This window comes from Ambystoma mexicanum, chromosome 11 (genome assembly GCF_040938575.1).
Source record: "Ambystoma mexicanum isolate Mex_15411 chromosome 11, UKY_AmexF1_1, whole genome shotgun sequence".
In the NCBI taxonomy this organism is placed as follows: Eukaryota; Metazoa; Chordata; class Amphibia; order Caudata; family Ambystomatidae; genus Ambystoma; species Ambystoma mexicanum.
Window position 1 is genome coordinate 1,041,162,229 of NC_090934.1, and position 15,620 is coordinate 1,041,177,848.

Sequence of the window (15,620 nt, forward strand, 5' to 3'; positions counted from 1 at the left end):
CCTTGAGCAAAGCCCTTGAGCACATACATGTTATAAGAGAAGGGATTCACAATGACATACAAAATTACATTATGTGGGAAATAAGATTATGGGGTACAACAACGGGAGCATGCCGACTTCAACAGGAACATGCTCTTCTCACCTGATCCTTTCTTCACCTGTCCCATCTGCTGCAATTTTTCTTCCAGTGCCAAATACCCCAACACTGAAATAAACATCCACTTTTATTCTCCTGCAGACACCCCCTCTGAGTCTGGGAAAGACCATTGCCAGTGGGCTGCTCTGCATGGTCCATGCTGTACAGAGTTTGGAATTGGGAATCCAAATTGTATCAAATGTGTCCCTTTGTTCAGTGATTGGCAGAATGGCTCCAGGGGGTGATGTCGGAATCCGTCATCTTGCCCTTCACAATGCTCTGGTAAATGTTGCGCTCTTCTGAATTTCCCAAAACAATGTGGTGGCCCACTTGGCACTTCCCAAACTCTGTGGATAATTCTTCTGGGGTCCTGTTAGCCATGAAAAGAATGCTACATGCTTTTTTGTCTCCTGTCACATCGTCATGTTACGTTAGTCGGCTGTACAGCGGGTCCTACTGTTTCCATTCCACAAGCTTGTTGACTATTAGGTTTGAACAAATGAGGTAGCAATGCAGTCCGTGGTACTTCACTTATTCAGGCTGAGAATGGGCATGACACTTCTTGGAAAGATGGGTGACTACTACGGGTTTGCGACGACTGAGATTTTAACCAGTCGGGTAGGTGATAGTGTCAGAGTGGCAGGGCAAATTCCACCTCATTGTTTTTATTGTCTTTACAAGAAAAACAAAACTGCTTTTTATTGTAATTGGTTATTTATAACACACTTAATACCCAGAGGTTTCTTAGCGCGGACCCGAGGATCGAACCTGTGTTGCTCCGCGTCGTCTTGCTTCCAAAGCAAACTCATTGCCCATGAGCTATCCTCCAGAGACAAGCTATCTGCAAGTCGGTCTGCCTTCTGTGACCTAATTGAAGGAACAGGGTGTCTTAGATGTGAGTTTAAATTGTCCATCCCTGAAAAGCTCCTTCCTTGTCTTTTTGGACAAAAATGTCTTCCATTACAATTGCACCAACAGTCACATATCGTTGGTCTTGATGGCCCCTCAGCTTTGATTCCAGCTAAATGTTTCTCTGGCTATAATGAGCTGAAGATCCCGTGGAGCTGGCCCTTTTTCCCCCTTTACACCCCAAATCACATTGTGATGGCACCCGACTCCCCCAGTTCTTCCAGGCCATTCAGTAGGCCCAGAAACATAGCTGTATTCCATGACTCGCGCAAGTTTGCACTTTGCACTAGAGAAGGCTTGCCTATGTGAAACCATTCTTTCATCAAGTTCAGGGCAACACTCAACTGCATACTTCAGCGGCCTGCATTTCTATCCTCGGCTGAGCTACATACTATTTGGGAGAACACAGTTGTTTGTCCCGTAAATCTGTAGGGTTCTGGAGGGCTATTATGGCAGATTTTATACAGATGCGTTTCCAATAGCCTTCTGTTTGGGATGCATTTTTCCATTACCTTGTGGAAAGTCTGCAATTTTCTTTGGAATGTGTTTCTCATCCGTCCTTTGAAATGGCTACCACGTAGTGCTTGCTGTCAATGCTGGGTGATATGTTGCCACATAGGATGGCATTTGCGTTCTTCTGCCCGCTCTCCATTGTTGAAGCAATCTCTATGAACAACTAAATGCACTGCTGATTTTTCTGTCAGTGTGTTCCTCTTGCAAAAGGAATGCAGTTTGGCAAGATGGGCATCCGTCAGAGGCGTTGCTAGGGGGGGGCTAAGGGGGCTATAGCCCCTGGTCTTTTGGTTGTAGCCCCGGATAGAATCTCAGGAGCTACAACCAAAAGGCTAGTCTAGCCCCGAGTCCCAACATTAGCGTAGCCCCGGGTCTTTTCCAGATCTAGCAACACCCCTGGCATCCGTGTTCCACTATTACAGGGTCCTAAAACCTGTGGCTGGAGAGACACAGGTTACAGATGTCTGCTCTATTAGAACCTGTACATTCATATCTACAAGTGCACCTGGGGTAATACAGGTGTAGATGATGCAGTAACTGATCACCAACGTGTTGTTATGTATAAATATGTGTTTAGGTAAAATGAAAAAAAGATAATAAACTCAAGTATTCTTATTGCAGCCTGCCCAAGCATAGCGTGCATATTTCGGACAGTCAAGTCGGGAGGTTCTAAATGGTTCTTTGCCAAAAACATGTTAATTAATAGTACATAACTACACAGGACCAATGTGTGCAAGGATTACAATTACACATGTAACTCCTGACCTTAGCATTTATGTTTTATTTACCTTTTATGCTTTTTTTAAATTTATTCTACGATCCCATGTACTGCACTTTCCACTCTCCTTTACCCCTCGCACTTTTCCCTTTCCTCCTTCCCATGCACTCGCGCGATCTGTATGACACCGGGCCAAGTAGGATCGTTGTCTGTTTTCCCTTGTTCCCCCTCCCTTGCCTCGTCGCGCCTTGAAACACTTGTGTATAGGCGCGTTATAAATGCCATATCATATCATATCAAACTGAGAAAGAGGAATGAGGATGAATCTGATAAGATTGCTAAATAATTCTTTATTCCATTATTAATTATCTCTTTGAGAGACACCATAGCTGGATATCTGAAATGTTGGACATACGTGTAACAAAACAATACACAATTTAAGACATTTAAATCAGTTTAAAATTCATCATATATTCATACATGTTGACTAATCATAAAGTGCAAAGTGAAAAAGTGCAATAGTTCTAATTATGCATTCCACCACAATCAGTGCTATGCTAAGACATACAATTATTCAAAGGACATTATATAGAAAACCTTAGACTCAAATTCTAAAGGCATAAACATTTTTTTTTCCTTGATGACAACCATCATCATAAATGGAGCAAAACTACAAAGTCTACTCGGCGAGACAGCTCAAACACTCTTCACAAAAATGTGCTTCTCTGAAGGATAGAAATATATTACTTGCTCCTAGTTTCAGCAACTGTTGTTTTCTTCAGGACAGCTGTATCCATCTACTTCAAAAAATGTTCAAGGCAAGTATAAGTGTCAGTTCTTTGTTCCCATAATACACCAACACAGTATTCCCCAAAACATCAAATGGCGTGTGTTCTCCTCATGGAAGTTCAGAAGTGGGGAGCAAACCGTTCACCCACAGATACTCCCAGCTGCTTGTTCTCAACAGGTGCAGTCATGAGGTGCTCTGCCAGACAATGAAGATACAGAACTGCATCACCAAGTGTGAGTGCGTGGGCCGCTGGTTGCTCCCAGCCTCACATGTAAAGCGTCGCTGCAAAACAGAGCGGCGTAACTCCACAGAGGTGCGGCACCCGATGGCCTGAGTAAGTACAAAATATTCTCCAATCATTGGCAACTTGTAAACCAGTTAATGGCAACACGCAAACTCATAATTGAACATTACAAGTTCTTTAATTATCTAATTCAGTACGGACTCCTGCCATTTGTTAATGAGGGAAACTGAGGGACACATGCAGTTCACTTGCATTGGTGGCTTCCTGGCTCTCGGTGCTTATAATGGCAGGCCTCCCTCCACTTGCATTGATGGCTTGCTGGCTCCTGTTTTTTTAAACTGGCAGGCCTCCCTCAACTTGCATGGATGGCTTCCTGGCTCCCGGTGCTTAGAATGGCATGCCTCACTCCACTTGCACTGATGGCTTCCTGGCTCCCGGTACTTACAATGGTAGGCCTACCTCTGCTTGCATTGATGGCTTCCTAGCTCCCTGTGCATACAATGGCAGGCCTCCCTCCACTTGCACTGATAGCTTCCTGGCTCCCAGTGCTTACAATGGTAGGCCTCGCTCTGCTTGCTCTACTTGCATTGATGGCTTTCTAGCTCCCTGTGCATACAATGGCAGGCTTCCCTCCGCTTGCATTGATGGCTTCCTGGCTCCCGGTGCTTAAAATTGCAGGCCTCCCTCTGTTTGCATTGATGCCTTCCTGGTTCCCGATGTTTACAATGGCAGGCCTCCTTCCGCTTGCATTGATGGCTCCCTGGCTCCCGGTGCTTGCAATGGCAGGCCTCCCTCCACTTGCATTGATGGCTTCCTGGCTCTCGTAGCTTGCAATGGCAGGTCTCCCTCCACTTGCATTGATGGCTTCCTGGCTCCCGGTGCTTACAATGGCAGGCCTCTCTCCACTTGCGTTGATGGCTTCCTGTCGCCCAGTGCTTACAATGGCAGGCCTCGCTCCGCTTGCATTGATGGCTTCCTGGCTCCCTGTGGTTACAATGGCATGCCTCCCTCCGCTTGCTCTGCTTGCATTGATGGCTTCCTAGCTCCCGGTGCTTAAAATGGCAGGCCTTCCTCTGCTTGCATCAATGGTTTCCTGGCTCCCGGTGCTTACAATGGCAGGCCTCCCTCCACTTGTATTGATGGCTTCCTGGCTCTCGTAGCTTGCAATGGCAGGTCTCCCTCCACTTGCATTGATGGCTTCCTGGCTCCCAGTGCTTACAATGGCAGGCCTCTCTCCACTTGCGTCGATGGCTTCCTGTCGCCCATTGCTTACAATGGCAGGCCTCCCTCGGCTTGCATTGATGGCTTCCTTGCTCCCTGTGGTTACAATGGCATGCCTCCCTCCGCTTGCTCTGCTTGCATTGATGGCTTCCTAGCTCCGGGTGCTTAAAATGGCAGGCCTTCCTCTGCTTGCATCAATGGTTTCCTGGCTCCCGGTGCTTACAATGTCAGGCCTCCCTCCACTTGCATTGATGGCTTCCTTGCTCTCCTAGCTTGCAATGGCAGGCCTCCCTCCACTGGCATTGATGGCTTCCTGGCTCCCGGTGCTCAAAATGGCAGGCCTCTCTCCACTTGCATTGAAGGCTTCATGGCTCCCAGTGCTTAAAATTGCAGGTCTCACTCCATTTGCATTGATGGCTTCCTGGTTCCCGATGCTTACAATGGCAGTCCTCCTTCCACTTGCATTGATGGCTTCCTGGCTCCCGGTGCTTAAAATGGCAGGCCTTCCTCGGCTTGCATCGATGCTTTCCTGGCTCCCGGTGTTTGTTGTTTACAATGGTAGGCCTTCCTCCACTTGCATTGATGGCTTCCTGGCTCTCGGTGCTTGCAATGGCAGGCCTCCCTTCACTTGCATTGATGGTTTCCTGGCTCTCGGTGCTTACAATGGCAGGCCTTCCTCCACTTGCATTGATAGTTTCTTATCTCCCAGTGTTTAAAATGGCAGGCCTTCCTCTGCTTGCATTGATGGCTTCCTGGCTCCCTGTGCTTACAATGGCAGGCCTCCTTCCACTTGCATTGATGGCTTCCTGGCTCCCGGTGCTAACAATTGGTAGGCCTTCCTCTGCTTGCATTGATGGCTTCCTGGCTCCTGGTGCTTACATTGGCAGGTCTCCCTCCACTTGCATTGATGGCTTCCTGGCTCCCGGTGCTTACAATGGCAGGCCTCCCTCCACTTCCATTGATGGCATCCTGCCTTACATGAAACATCAAGCAGCCCATGATCCTCCTCTCGTCACACCTCCTATTCACCTAGCCGCTCCTCTCCTTAGTACTACCCAAGGACAGAAGTATCAAAAGCAGCCAGGCCGATGGTACTAATTAATTAATAGCCGCCATCACAGGGCTTCAATGGCTGGAAATCACTCTAAACTTACATTAAATCACTCTAAACTTACATTAACTCTGTTGGGTACATATGTTTCTCGGCCGTTGACAACCATTGTAGACTGTGGATACGAGCTATACTTTTATATTAGAGTATGCTGTCCTGCTTTGGACAATCGGAGCAGCTGTGCATGCCAGGGGTTTAGCATCCCATTTGTGAGTGTATTACATACTCATAAATGGATGCAGTATTTCCTCTCTGCCACTTTAAAATGGATGCACAGGACAGACCAATGCACAAAATGGTCCTTTTGGACCAATCTTTGCAGTGATATGATGTGATTGTTTATTTATAATGCACTTAATACCCAGAGGTTTCTAAGCGCGAACCCGGGATCGTACCTGTGTTGCTCTGTGTCGTCTTGCTACCAAGGTGAGCACTTTGCCCCTGAGCTATCCTCTCGAGTCTTGATGTTTTACAGTAGGCCCTCGGCTTTGAACCTCTGGGTTTCAAAATACAATTCAGTGGATTTGTGTGGGCTAGCAATATGTTGGTTCAGTATTTCTTTTGATTTTCAATTTAGCACAATGTGCCGTAAAGTGATTCCAGCATGAGGATAAGTGCCTGCTAGTGGTGATAGAAGCATGTTCTAGGCATCCACCGATGTGGAACCTCTGAGCCAATGAAAAGCTATGCACTCTTTTGTTTGCCAGATGTTTTGGGCTGCCACCTCATTTGGCCCTAACCAACATAGTCAGTGTTGGGGGATCATGGGTGAAGGAGTCCAGAATATCTGGAGAGCTGTAGGCTGTTGACCCAGTATTGGGCACTATAAGTAATACTTGGCTATTCATTGGGGCCAGGCTATCTCATTGAGCGGTCTTTTAAGAGCACCCAACATGTGCAGATCATCTTCTTTGAATCTGGGAAAGGGGATGTGCATTTACAAGAGACAGACTTTGGGCCCGATTCATGGAATATTTGCCCGGTTCAAAGTGAATTTGCACGGCTGAAAAAGGACTTTGCATTTCCGACACAAGACCTGATTCATTAATTCGTGTATTTTTGCAGTGCAAAGTCTGGGCCAAGTCAGCACATAGTCATTTTTGCAGTACAAAATGTCTTTGCGCATACTTTGCATGGCAAAAATACACTTTGCACGGTTCCATGAATCAGGGTTTGTGTCGGCAGTGCAAGGTCACTTTTCAGCATGCAAAGTCACTTTGAACCGGGCAAATATTCCATGAATCGGGCCTTCTGTGCAGCGGCGTCGCTAGGGGGGGGGCTAAGGGGGCTATAGCCCCTGATCTTTTGGTTGTAGCCCCAGATAGAACCTCAGGATCTACAGCCAAAAGACTAGCTAGCCCCCAGTCCCAACAGTTCCCACAACAGCTTAGCCCCGGGTCTTTTCCAGACCTAGCAACTCCCCTGCTTCTGTGCCTCATACAAATGCCACTGATTGAGAATTGAGTTGTACGGTTTAATGTCTTGTGGGAACATTTTTTGGGGACAAATGATCTTCCTAACCACATGTTCCGATCTACTTGATAATGCATAAAGTGTCATAAAAAAGCATCATACAGAACATGAATCGGTGTCTAGGATCTTGTTTTTAGGGTAATACCAAATCATCAAACATCAGCCTTTTCTACAGAACATTGTTTGTGAAGATCATTCAATGCAATTGGAATATCTGCAATACTTACAGTACACAGTGAGATGCACCGTTGCGTTTGTCATCCCAACCACGTTTTCCGCAATACAGGTCAGCGGAAATCCGTTGTCCTCGCCCGACACATTCAGCAAAGTTAGGTTGATCGAATGCACGTTGGTCCAGTTCAGGTTTGTCTGCAAATACCAGGGGGAGGAAAGGCGTTGAACAAAGGAGAGCAAAAAGAATGTGTGAGTGTCAGGAACAAGCAGGCAGAATGCAGATTAGAACTTCTCGTCAATGATATTAGGACAAAAGAACAAAAAGCGTTATCCCTTCAAAGAGAGTTTGCACGGATGGGCTAAATTATTAAATTCGTTCACTGGCTTCAAAGAGTTGGATAGGATCACTGTTTGCTTTTCTATATTACTGGTGTTCTTTTTTTTAGAAAGTCAGGCATGAGCTCAATGCCTATACATTTATTATCAGAAAAATGAATGAAAAATCACATAATTCGTGTTATTGTTACTAAAGAATGGCGGCAACATTTTCAATTTGCTAAAGCCTTACGAAGCTATTTAATATCTCAATACTTTATGTCTAGATGATGAGGGATCAGATAAGAAGTCAGTTTCCACAGAATGGGTGCATTGCGGCATGCCTCACACATGCTCCTGGTGGCAGGTGAGGAACATGAGAAGCACTTCAAGACACTCACAGTTAAGCAGTCAAAACTCCTTTATTATGGAAGTGAGGCATAATGGCAATTTGATTTCTTCATCGAAAAGCCTACACCGGCGTGTGGTGCTAGTCAGCACCACTGTACTGTTTGACAATCCTTTTTCATGAAGATAACTCAGTGAGATAATGCAGGGTTGGAAGGGGGTTTGCTGCAGTGTAAGATGTATCTAATGCAAGACATTAGCAACTCTTCTTTAATAATCACGTGTGCACATATTCCTACTCTTTAATTTCGATGGACGCATTTCTACACAGGGTAACATGCAGGTTATTGGTGGTAAAACTCCAACAGGATTTTTAACACTAATATGTTCATATAAGACCGGGATATTAAATGAATTTACAATGTTGCAAATGTCATCCATCTTGTTGCAACGTTTGGACGTTTTTTTTTTTCTTCTTCTAGCAAAAAATACTGCAGATGGTCAAATAAGAAAATATATAATGCCGGGCAGGATGTTTTTTCTACCCCAGCAGAGTCTCAAAGTACTTTGAGATTGCACAAAATGAAGAATATTTGCTCGAACACCCTGTAATGTGGCTTATTGATACATTTATGGGATAAAGCAAAGGACACACAAGGTCATCTAGAGCTTTTCGATCATGATAGGATCTGTAAAGTAAAACGAATTGTACTAATAAGATATTGTTTAGAGGTGACTAAAGCTTTTGGGGTTCAATAAATTAAATCAGACATATTTAAGTTTAACTGCAAACGTGTGTTTCTATATTTGTGTTGCTGTATTGGTGGAACTCTGGCTCTTGCGATAGATGGTGTCCACCAGTTTACAAACATCGGTTTGTTCACTGGTTTTGAAATCTGAAACTACACCACGTTGAAAGATGTTGCAGGATGTTGCTTTCTAGCTCATCTGGGATAGATGCACATCACTGTAAATGGGTGAATGATATATGCAAAGGCCACGCCCTCATTCGAATCCACTTTTCTCCGGCATGCCTACTTGACTACTGGACTCCATTTTTGAAGACGTTTTGCCAGTGGACCACAACCCTTAGCACCTCTGCTGCTTGCGGAACGGTGGGACAAACCTTTGGGTGCAAACCATGGCCTCTCCCCAACAATGCACTAAGTCATTTGTAAATCAATGATGAGGTCCTTGAAAGAGTCCTAATCCCTGCTAGAGCAAGATGAATATAGAAACCGATCCGCACTGGGTGAATGTTTGATTGTGAGACTATTGAACGTTTTGGGCAGCAGTGCCTTTACCAATGTGTTCTTATCTACCCACTCAACATTCTTCCAACTGGTTTTTCACCTGAACATATTCCTCTGTGAGGACATAGATGAGCTAAAAACAATGCAATAGAATTCAGAGTTGGCTCAACATCTGATGATTTTGGTTTTCTCAGTGATGCCCTGTAAGTTGGGAGGATGTGTTCGACAGAAGTCACCCAATAGGCTCAAACATTTCTGTGGTTGCTTGATGTCCTAGGTAGATGGCATGTGGCATTCGAGTTTGGCAAATCATTAACAAGTATATTCTAATTTGGGGCATGCTCGTTTTTAACACAATGTAATTTTGTGCGCCCTGAAACCTACGGGTGTGTGGCGCGTTAGAAACATATAAATAAATATATAAGTAAATAAAGAGTAGGAGGGGGAAAGGAGGATGGATTTCGGCGCTATTTTGTCAAACATCTGTCTGTGAAATTCGAAATAGAGATGGTAGCCTTGTTGGTTGGTACTCAAACATGGTCAACGGTTACCTCAAATAAGTGTGATTTATTTTACTTAGAGAAGATTTACAGTACAAATATTGTTTTTGTTTTGATCAAAGTACACTGATATTAAAAGCACATGAATTAAGCCTTGCTGAAGGGACAATAATATGGGGACACAGGAAGCACAGTACTATAAGAACAACAAGGTAAACCCTTGCTTATGTTAATCTACTGAGTATAAACCCATTGGACCTGATTCACAAACTTGTTTTTGAAGGGGAAATCCCACTAAAAAAACCTGTTCTTAATCAGGACCATTGTTTTATCAACCTCTAACTATACATTCTCCAGAGGTCAATTCCCCCGAGGTCAATTGTGAAAAGGTCAATTAGTATATAACCTCTGAAATTTGCTTCTGGGTGGCACAGTACATTTCTCTCACTGGCATTTCAGTGAAGAAACAGCTGATGAAGTCACTTGTTCACAAGTAAATTTTGATCTTGGCATGTTATTGGCCCTCGTGCGGATAACTGGTACAACTATGTGGCAATAAGACCTGAGGGGGCGGGCCAATACCGCCCCAGGTAATGCCCCCGGGGCCATAGTTATAGGCCCAAGCGTAACGAGAGCCTTAACGAAGCCCCGGGGGCATTACCGTGGGCGGTATTGGCCTGCCGCCGAGGGTCTTATTGCCATTAGTACCCCAGCCCGTTAGACCGGGGTACTAATGGCATTTTTTTCTGTTTTGAAATGCTGCCGCGTTTCGAAACAGAAAAAGAAAGAAAAAAAAAGTTGGGGACGCACTAGAAGTGTTTCCAGCGCGTTCGCTCCAAGAAAAGAAGAAAAAAAAAAGGTAAGTGGGGTTGGGAGGGTGGGTAGGGGATAGTTTGCGGGGGAGGGGCGTGGAGGGAAAAAAAACATACCCGAGTCCCTGGCTGGGGGCGAAGGCAAACTCCAGCCATGGGGAGGCTCGGAGCGGGGATTGCCCCGTTTCGAGCCTCCTTATTGGCTAAGGGGCTGCCACGCCCCTCGCCGGGAACAGAGTACCCGTCACACACGGCGTACACGGGAATACCGTGTGGTATGGCTCGGAAAAGAGCCAATCCACACGTTGTATTCCCGGAGCGCAGCACGTGCCGGGTACTAATGTGCAATAATGCAGTTTTTTTAATTGTTTTATTCTTGTTGATCTTCAGTCTTGAAGTGCTGCTAACAATTATTATAAACGTTACATCTGCAGTTTTTTATTATTCATATATTTCTTATCTATTATTTCGCAATTTCAATTACTAAATGTTGTGTCGAATGGCTGCCTTTTCCGTACCGACATTATCCTCATTTGAACTTCAACTTATCATCAATGGTTGTGTCGGAATTTCTTCCAAAGTATTTAACTCTTGTAATTGCACCCAGAGGAATTCTGACGACTGCGAAACTTTGTCTCAAATGTGTCCATCCATCACTTTTTTTATACATTTTATTATCTGCTCCCCTCCCACACTCCATCATCCATGTTCCTAACACGTTTCCTGGATTGGAATGTGTGGGGAAGATTTTCCGTCTCGGTTCACTGCCCTACTGTCGAGACAGATTGACGCAGGCGCTGACAGGCGTCTGTGGGCAAATGGGTGGCAAGCATGTTTGATTGCAATGTGTACATTCTGCGAAAGCCCTAATCGCAATCATCGTTTGTTTCCCGCATCAGCCCTGTGGCAGAAAGGAACAGAGTAATAATGACATTGGCACTGCATGTGTGATCAGTCACTGCAATGTTGCAACTAAGAACAGTTTCCTGATCAAGGGCCAGCATGTTCCATGCTTTGGTAATTTGGATAACCAACGTTCGAAGGAAAGTAATACATGTGCTGTGGTTAGGAAATGTGCAAACAGTAAACAATTCTGGGTTTACAATGATTTCCCATTGTAAACTCAAATATTCATGAGTCTTCCAGCAGTATTTATGATGTACGTTCATCACGGAGCTGCCTGTGGTTTGCCAGTGAACAATCTCTGTCGTAAGTGCATTGTCATTTCTGCTGCTCAGGGTGTACCTCACCTGAAATATTGCAAAGGATGACAAAAGTGACTTTGCACTGCCAACACAAACCCTGATTCATGGAACTGTGCAAAGTGTATTTTCGCAGTGCAAAGCCACTATTCAGAAGTGCAAAGTCAATTTAAACCATGCAAAAGAATTCCATGAATCAGACCCAAAATGTCCTTCTGCACTATCCCACCCTACACGCTATCAGCGCAATATAAAAGCAGTGAGGTCCTTTCTCAATGGCGTTGATCAGTAAGGCATTTCCTACCTGCTGAGTGTTGATTGAATGTAGATTCGTGACAATCCAGTCGACGTCGGGCAGAGGCGATCCCGACCCATTGCAGGCGAGCACTGCGTTCTGTCCTTCCCGCACTGTCAAGTTGCCATGGTGAACACTGATTTCTGGTAGGTCTAAAGACAAATGTACATTTTGCCACTAGTCAGAGGATATGTTGCACACACCTTTTTATAAAATCAAAAAATGTGCTTCTATCAAAATACATGTTGCTTTATTGAAGTAAGCCATTCATTGGAATTCAAACAATGTCTACAATTAATCCTTGTCCTCCTCATTTACTCGTGGAGTCTAAATTATACTGTCAACGTACAGTTACGTTAATGGTAGGCAGATTTACTGCCAAGGGTGGGGGAGGTGTTTGAGGGGTGGGGGCAGAAAACATTTTTTTGTTACTCATGTCCTCTAGTCAATAATCTTTATTTCAATGTGCAGTCTTTAAATATGAGACTTTTGAGAAACGAAACCACTACAAAATGTAGTCACCAGTGTTCCGCCCCATGTACAATGCACAATGACCAATGTCCACGTTAAGGGTTTGAGTTCTAAAACTGAGTATTTCAGCCAGATGCCAATAGTTTTCAAAATCAAATGGGTCATTTACCACATCTACTAAATCCAGCAGCTGCATAGAAGGGAATCATGACAAAGTTAATTTTAGGAAGTGAAAGAGTGTCTCAGACATGTCCAATAATCACAGTCCCAAATAGAAATATAAGAGATAAAACGGCCGACTGCAAAGGACCCTTTTACTTCCGTGTGTGTAAATCCCTCATTTAGAACAGGGATTTGCAATAGAGGTGCTGGTTGTTGTCTTCAAAATTCACTGAACCGAAAATAGTTGCCATGCTGGTTGCTACACACATGATCACAATACAATCAGTAATCCTGCCACTGCCCCCTGTATCTACCCGAGAGAGATATCCAGACATCCACACTTCTTTCAGTGTGGGGAAGCCCGGATGACATGGGGTGGAGAGAGATTTTAATGGTGAGCTAAACTTATTAAAATGACTGCAACTGTGACCCTGAACACTATGGATCACATTGAGGAGGGGCGGGTTACAGTACTTCTCCAGCACTGGTTACCTGGCTACCCTCTGATCTCGGGCCCAGGTCCCCTCCCCGCCAGTTGCACACCTGCACTGCCCCCCTGGCACTTGACACCGGATGTCTGCACTTACCCTTGCACTTGCCAACAGCTGGACGCACTTTTATTTATTGTCCTTATTTATCTTACTGTTATTCTATGTACTGCACTGTCCCTCCCTTTTCGCCCTGCACGTTTCCCTTTCCCCCCTCCCCTGCACTTGCACAATTTCAATGTCACCTGGCCTAGTAGGATCGCTGTCTCTGTCCTCCCTCTCTTTCCCCTCACTTGCCTCATCGCGCCTCGAAACACTTGTGTGTAGGTGCATTATAAATGTCTTATCATATCATATCTCCAAAGAAGATTTTTATGGCTTGCATTTGGAGTGCAAAGCCTGCCTGGGCTTTGTGCTTCATGGCTTAAACAAGTGCATAGGCCACTGGTGTGCTAAAATCAGATCAGAGTAGCAAGTGGATTTTCCGGGTGGACTCATATAGGAAGAGCTGGTAGGAGGATGGTTCCAGGGATGGGAGATTCACACCTACAAGTGGAAGTGTGGGCTGAAGATCCTTGATCCCACATCAGAAAATCCTCTGCCTTTCCAGAGCCATTTCTGATGTGAGCTCCAGATAGAAGGAATCTGCAGAGAGACCACTCTCACAGATATAGGGAGTGGTGGGCACTTGGTTCATATCCTGAAGCATGGCCAGGTTGTGGGAAGCTGGCATGCTAATTCATTATTTTCTTGATTCACCTCGCCCCTCTTCCTGGACTGTGGGAGAGGAGTGATAGTGGATGTTAAACCCACCCCTTTTGTACAGGTACACTAAAAAGACAGAGGTGATTATGATTTGGATTTGCCAAGGAACGCCATGTTGACACTTGAGTAAAATGATGTCTTCATCCACACTACAAAGAATAATGTGACATGGGTGTATGAAAAAACAGTCAAGACTAGGTTTTACGTGGTATTTTGTAGTAACTCTATTTGTGCCAAACAAGCTGGTCAGATTGGGAACCTAGCAGATCTCGATAGATCTGCCTTGTCTCAACTGTCTTAGCAGCAATTGGGGGACCTGGACCAACCCAACTCTCAAACAGCGAAATTCGTACTGCTGTTCATTCAATAACACTTAAGAAGCGCTGCACACAAACAACGTAAAGTATTCGTTCTCAAGTGTTTTTACAACTTCTTTTCTCCTTCATTCAGTTTTTCCTCCTAAATAATGATCTGTGGTCTCAACAGTGGGAAAGGATCTGGGAGAATGGAGGTTGTGAATGACCATTGCCTACTCAATTTCAAAGTTAAGCTCTTATGAAAGGCCCTGATTAATAAAATGGACAGGTTCACACCATTGTTAGTGGGCCACAATCAAGCTTGCTTCTGCTGGGGAGGTATTAAAAACATGTGTAAGGAATCACATATTATCGAACGTCATGAGCACTTTAAGGACACAACTGTTATGTGGTCCCTTGATGCTGAGAAGCCTTTTGATAATATTTACTGATCCCTAATGGACAATACTTGGGAAAAAATTGAGTTAGGCCCAGCATTCTTCACATCTTTATTCCTGAACTATGTTAGTCCACCTTGTAAGATTTTGCTAAATAATGAACCATCACTGTCATTAATTAAAGTTGAGGACATGCAAAGGATATCTTCTTCCCCAACTATGTTGTTGCCATTTTAGAGCATTTAGCACAATGCATCAGCTCTAACTGAAAATGAAAATGGGCAATCTTTGTTTGTAGTCCGTATAAATCAGTGATGTTGACTGATAATGTGTCAGCCATTACAAACACCAGGGCATATTTTTTAGAGCTAATTGTGCAATTATACATCTCACCTGAAATCTATTTTTTTTAAAGTGAACTTTTCAATTTTGTTGATTCTGTGGAACTCCCTAAACCCAAATGGGAAGGGAAATCTGGAAGAAAATAGCCCTTCAAATGGCAAAATAAATACATTGATTCAAGCCAAAACTTCAGTGGCTGCCTGGCCATAAGAGAATTGTACCATTGCAATTATTGCAACAAATGCAACATTGCCAGAGGAGGTACCAACTCTTTTGTGTCTGGAAATGATTTTTTTTTAATTCAATTGCATGATCTTCAACAATCCATTCAATATTTTCAGTTGATTTATGTGCGCTATGCCAAGTTAGATATTGGGAAGTTTCAGATGGAGCTTCTCTGCTTTGTTCAGAGTGGGAGAATACCCAGAACATCTATGAAGGTAACCACTGCTCTAGCTTTAGTAGGGTTGGACTCTCAAGATCCTTCACAATATCAGATAGAATATAAAACATTGCATTTAGTCGTATAGGCCTAGTCATAAGATAGATTAATAATAGCTACCACACACAGAACTAGGAAGCTACTTTTCAATGTCCTCATTGGATTGAATTTCATACAGTTCATCACAGAACCATTGCACGCCATGGAAACACAACAGTGGGCTTTCTCTTAACAGCATTCAC

General features: G+C 44.2%; 1 protein-coding gene across 4 annotated transcripts in view; it reads right to left on the minus strand.

The window, feature by feature from the left end:
* NTRK3 (neurotrophic receptor tyrosine kinase 3) overlaps window positions 1–15,620 on the minus strand; it is a 1,833,633-nt gene that overhangs the window by 1,033,848 nt on the left and 784,165 nt on the right. For all 4 annotated transcript variants that reach the window (XM_069624286.1, XM_069624285.1, XM_069624287.1 and 1 more), the window contains exons 6-7: window positions 12,024–12,166; window positions 7,343–7,484 (exon numbers count right to left, since the gene is read on the minus strand). In XM_069624286.1, coding sequence (XP_069480387.1) covers window positions 7,343–7,484; window positions 12,024–12,166 — 285 coding nt within the window. The remainder of the gene's footprint in view (window positions 1–7,342; window positions 7,485–12,023; window positions 12,167–15,620) is intronic.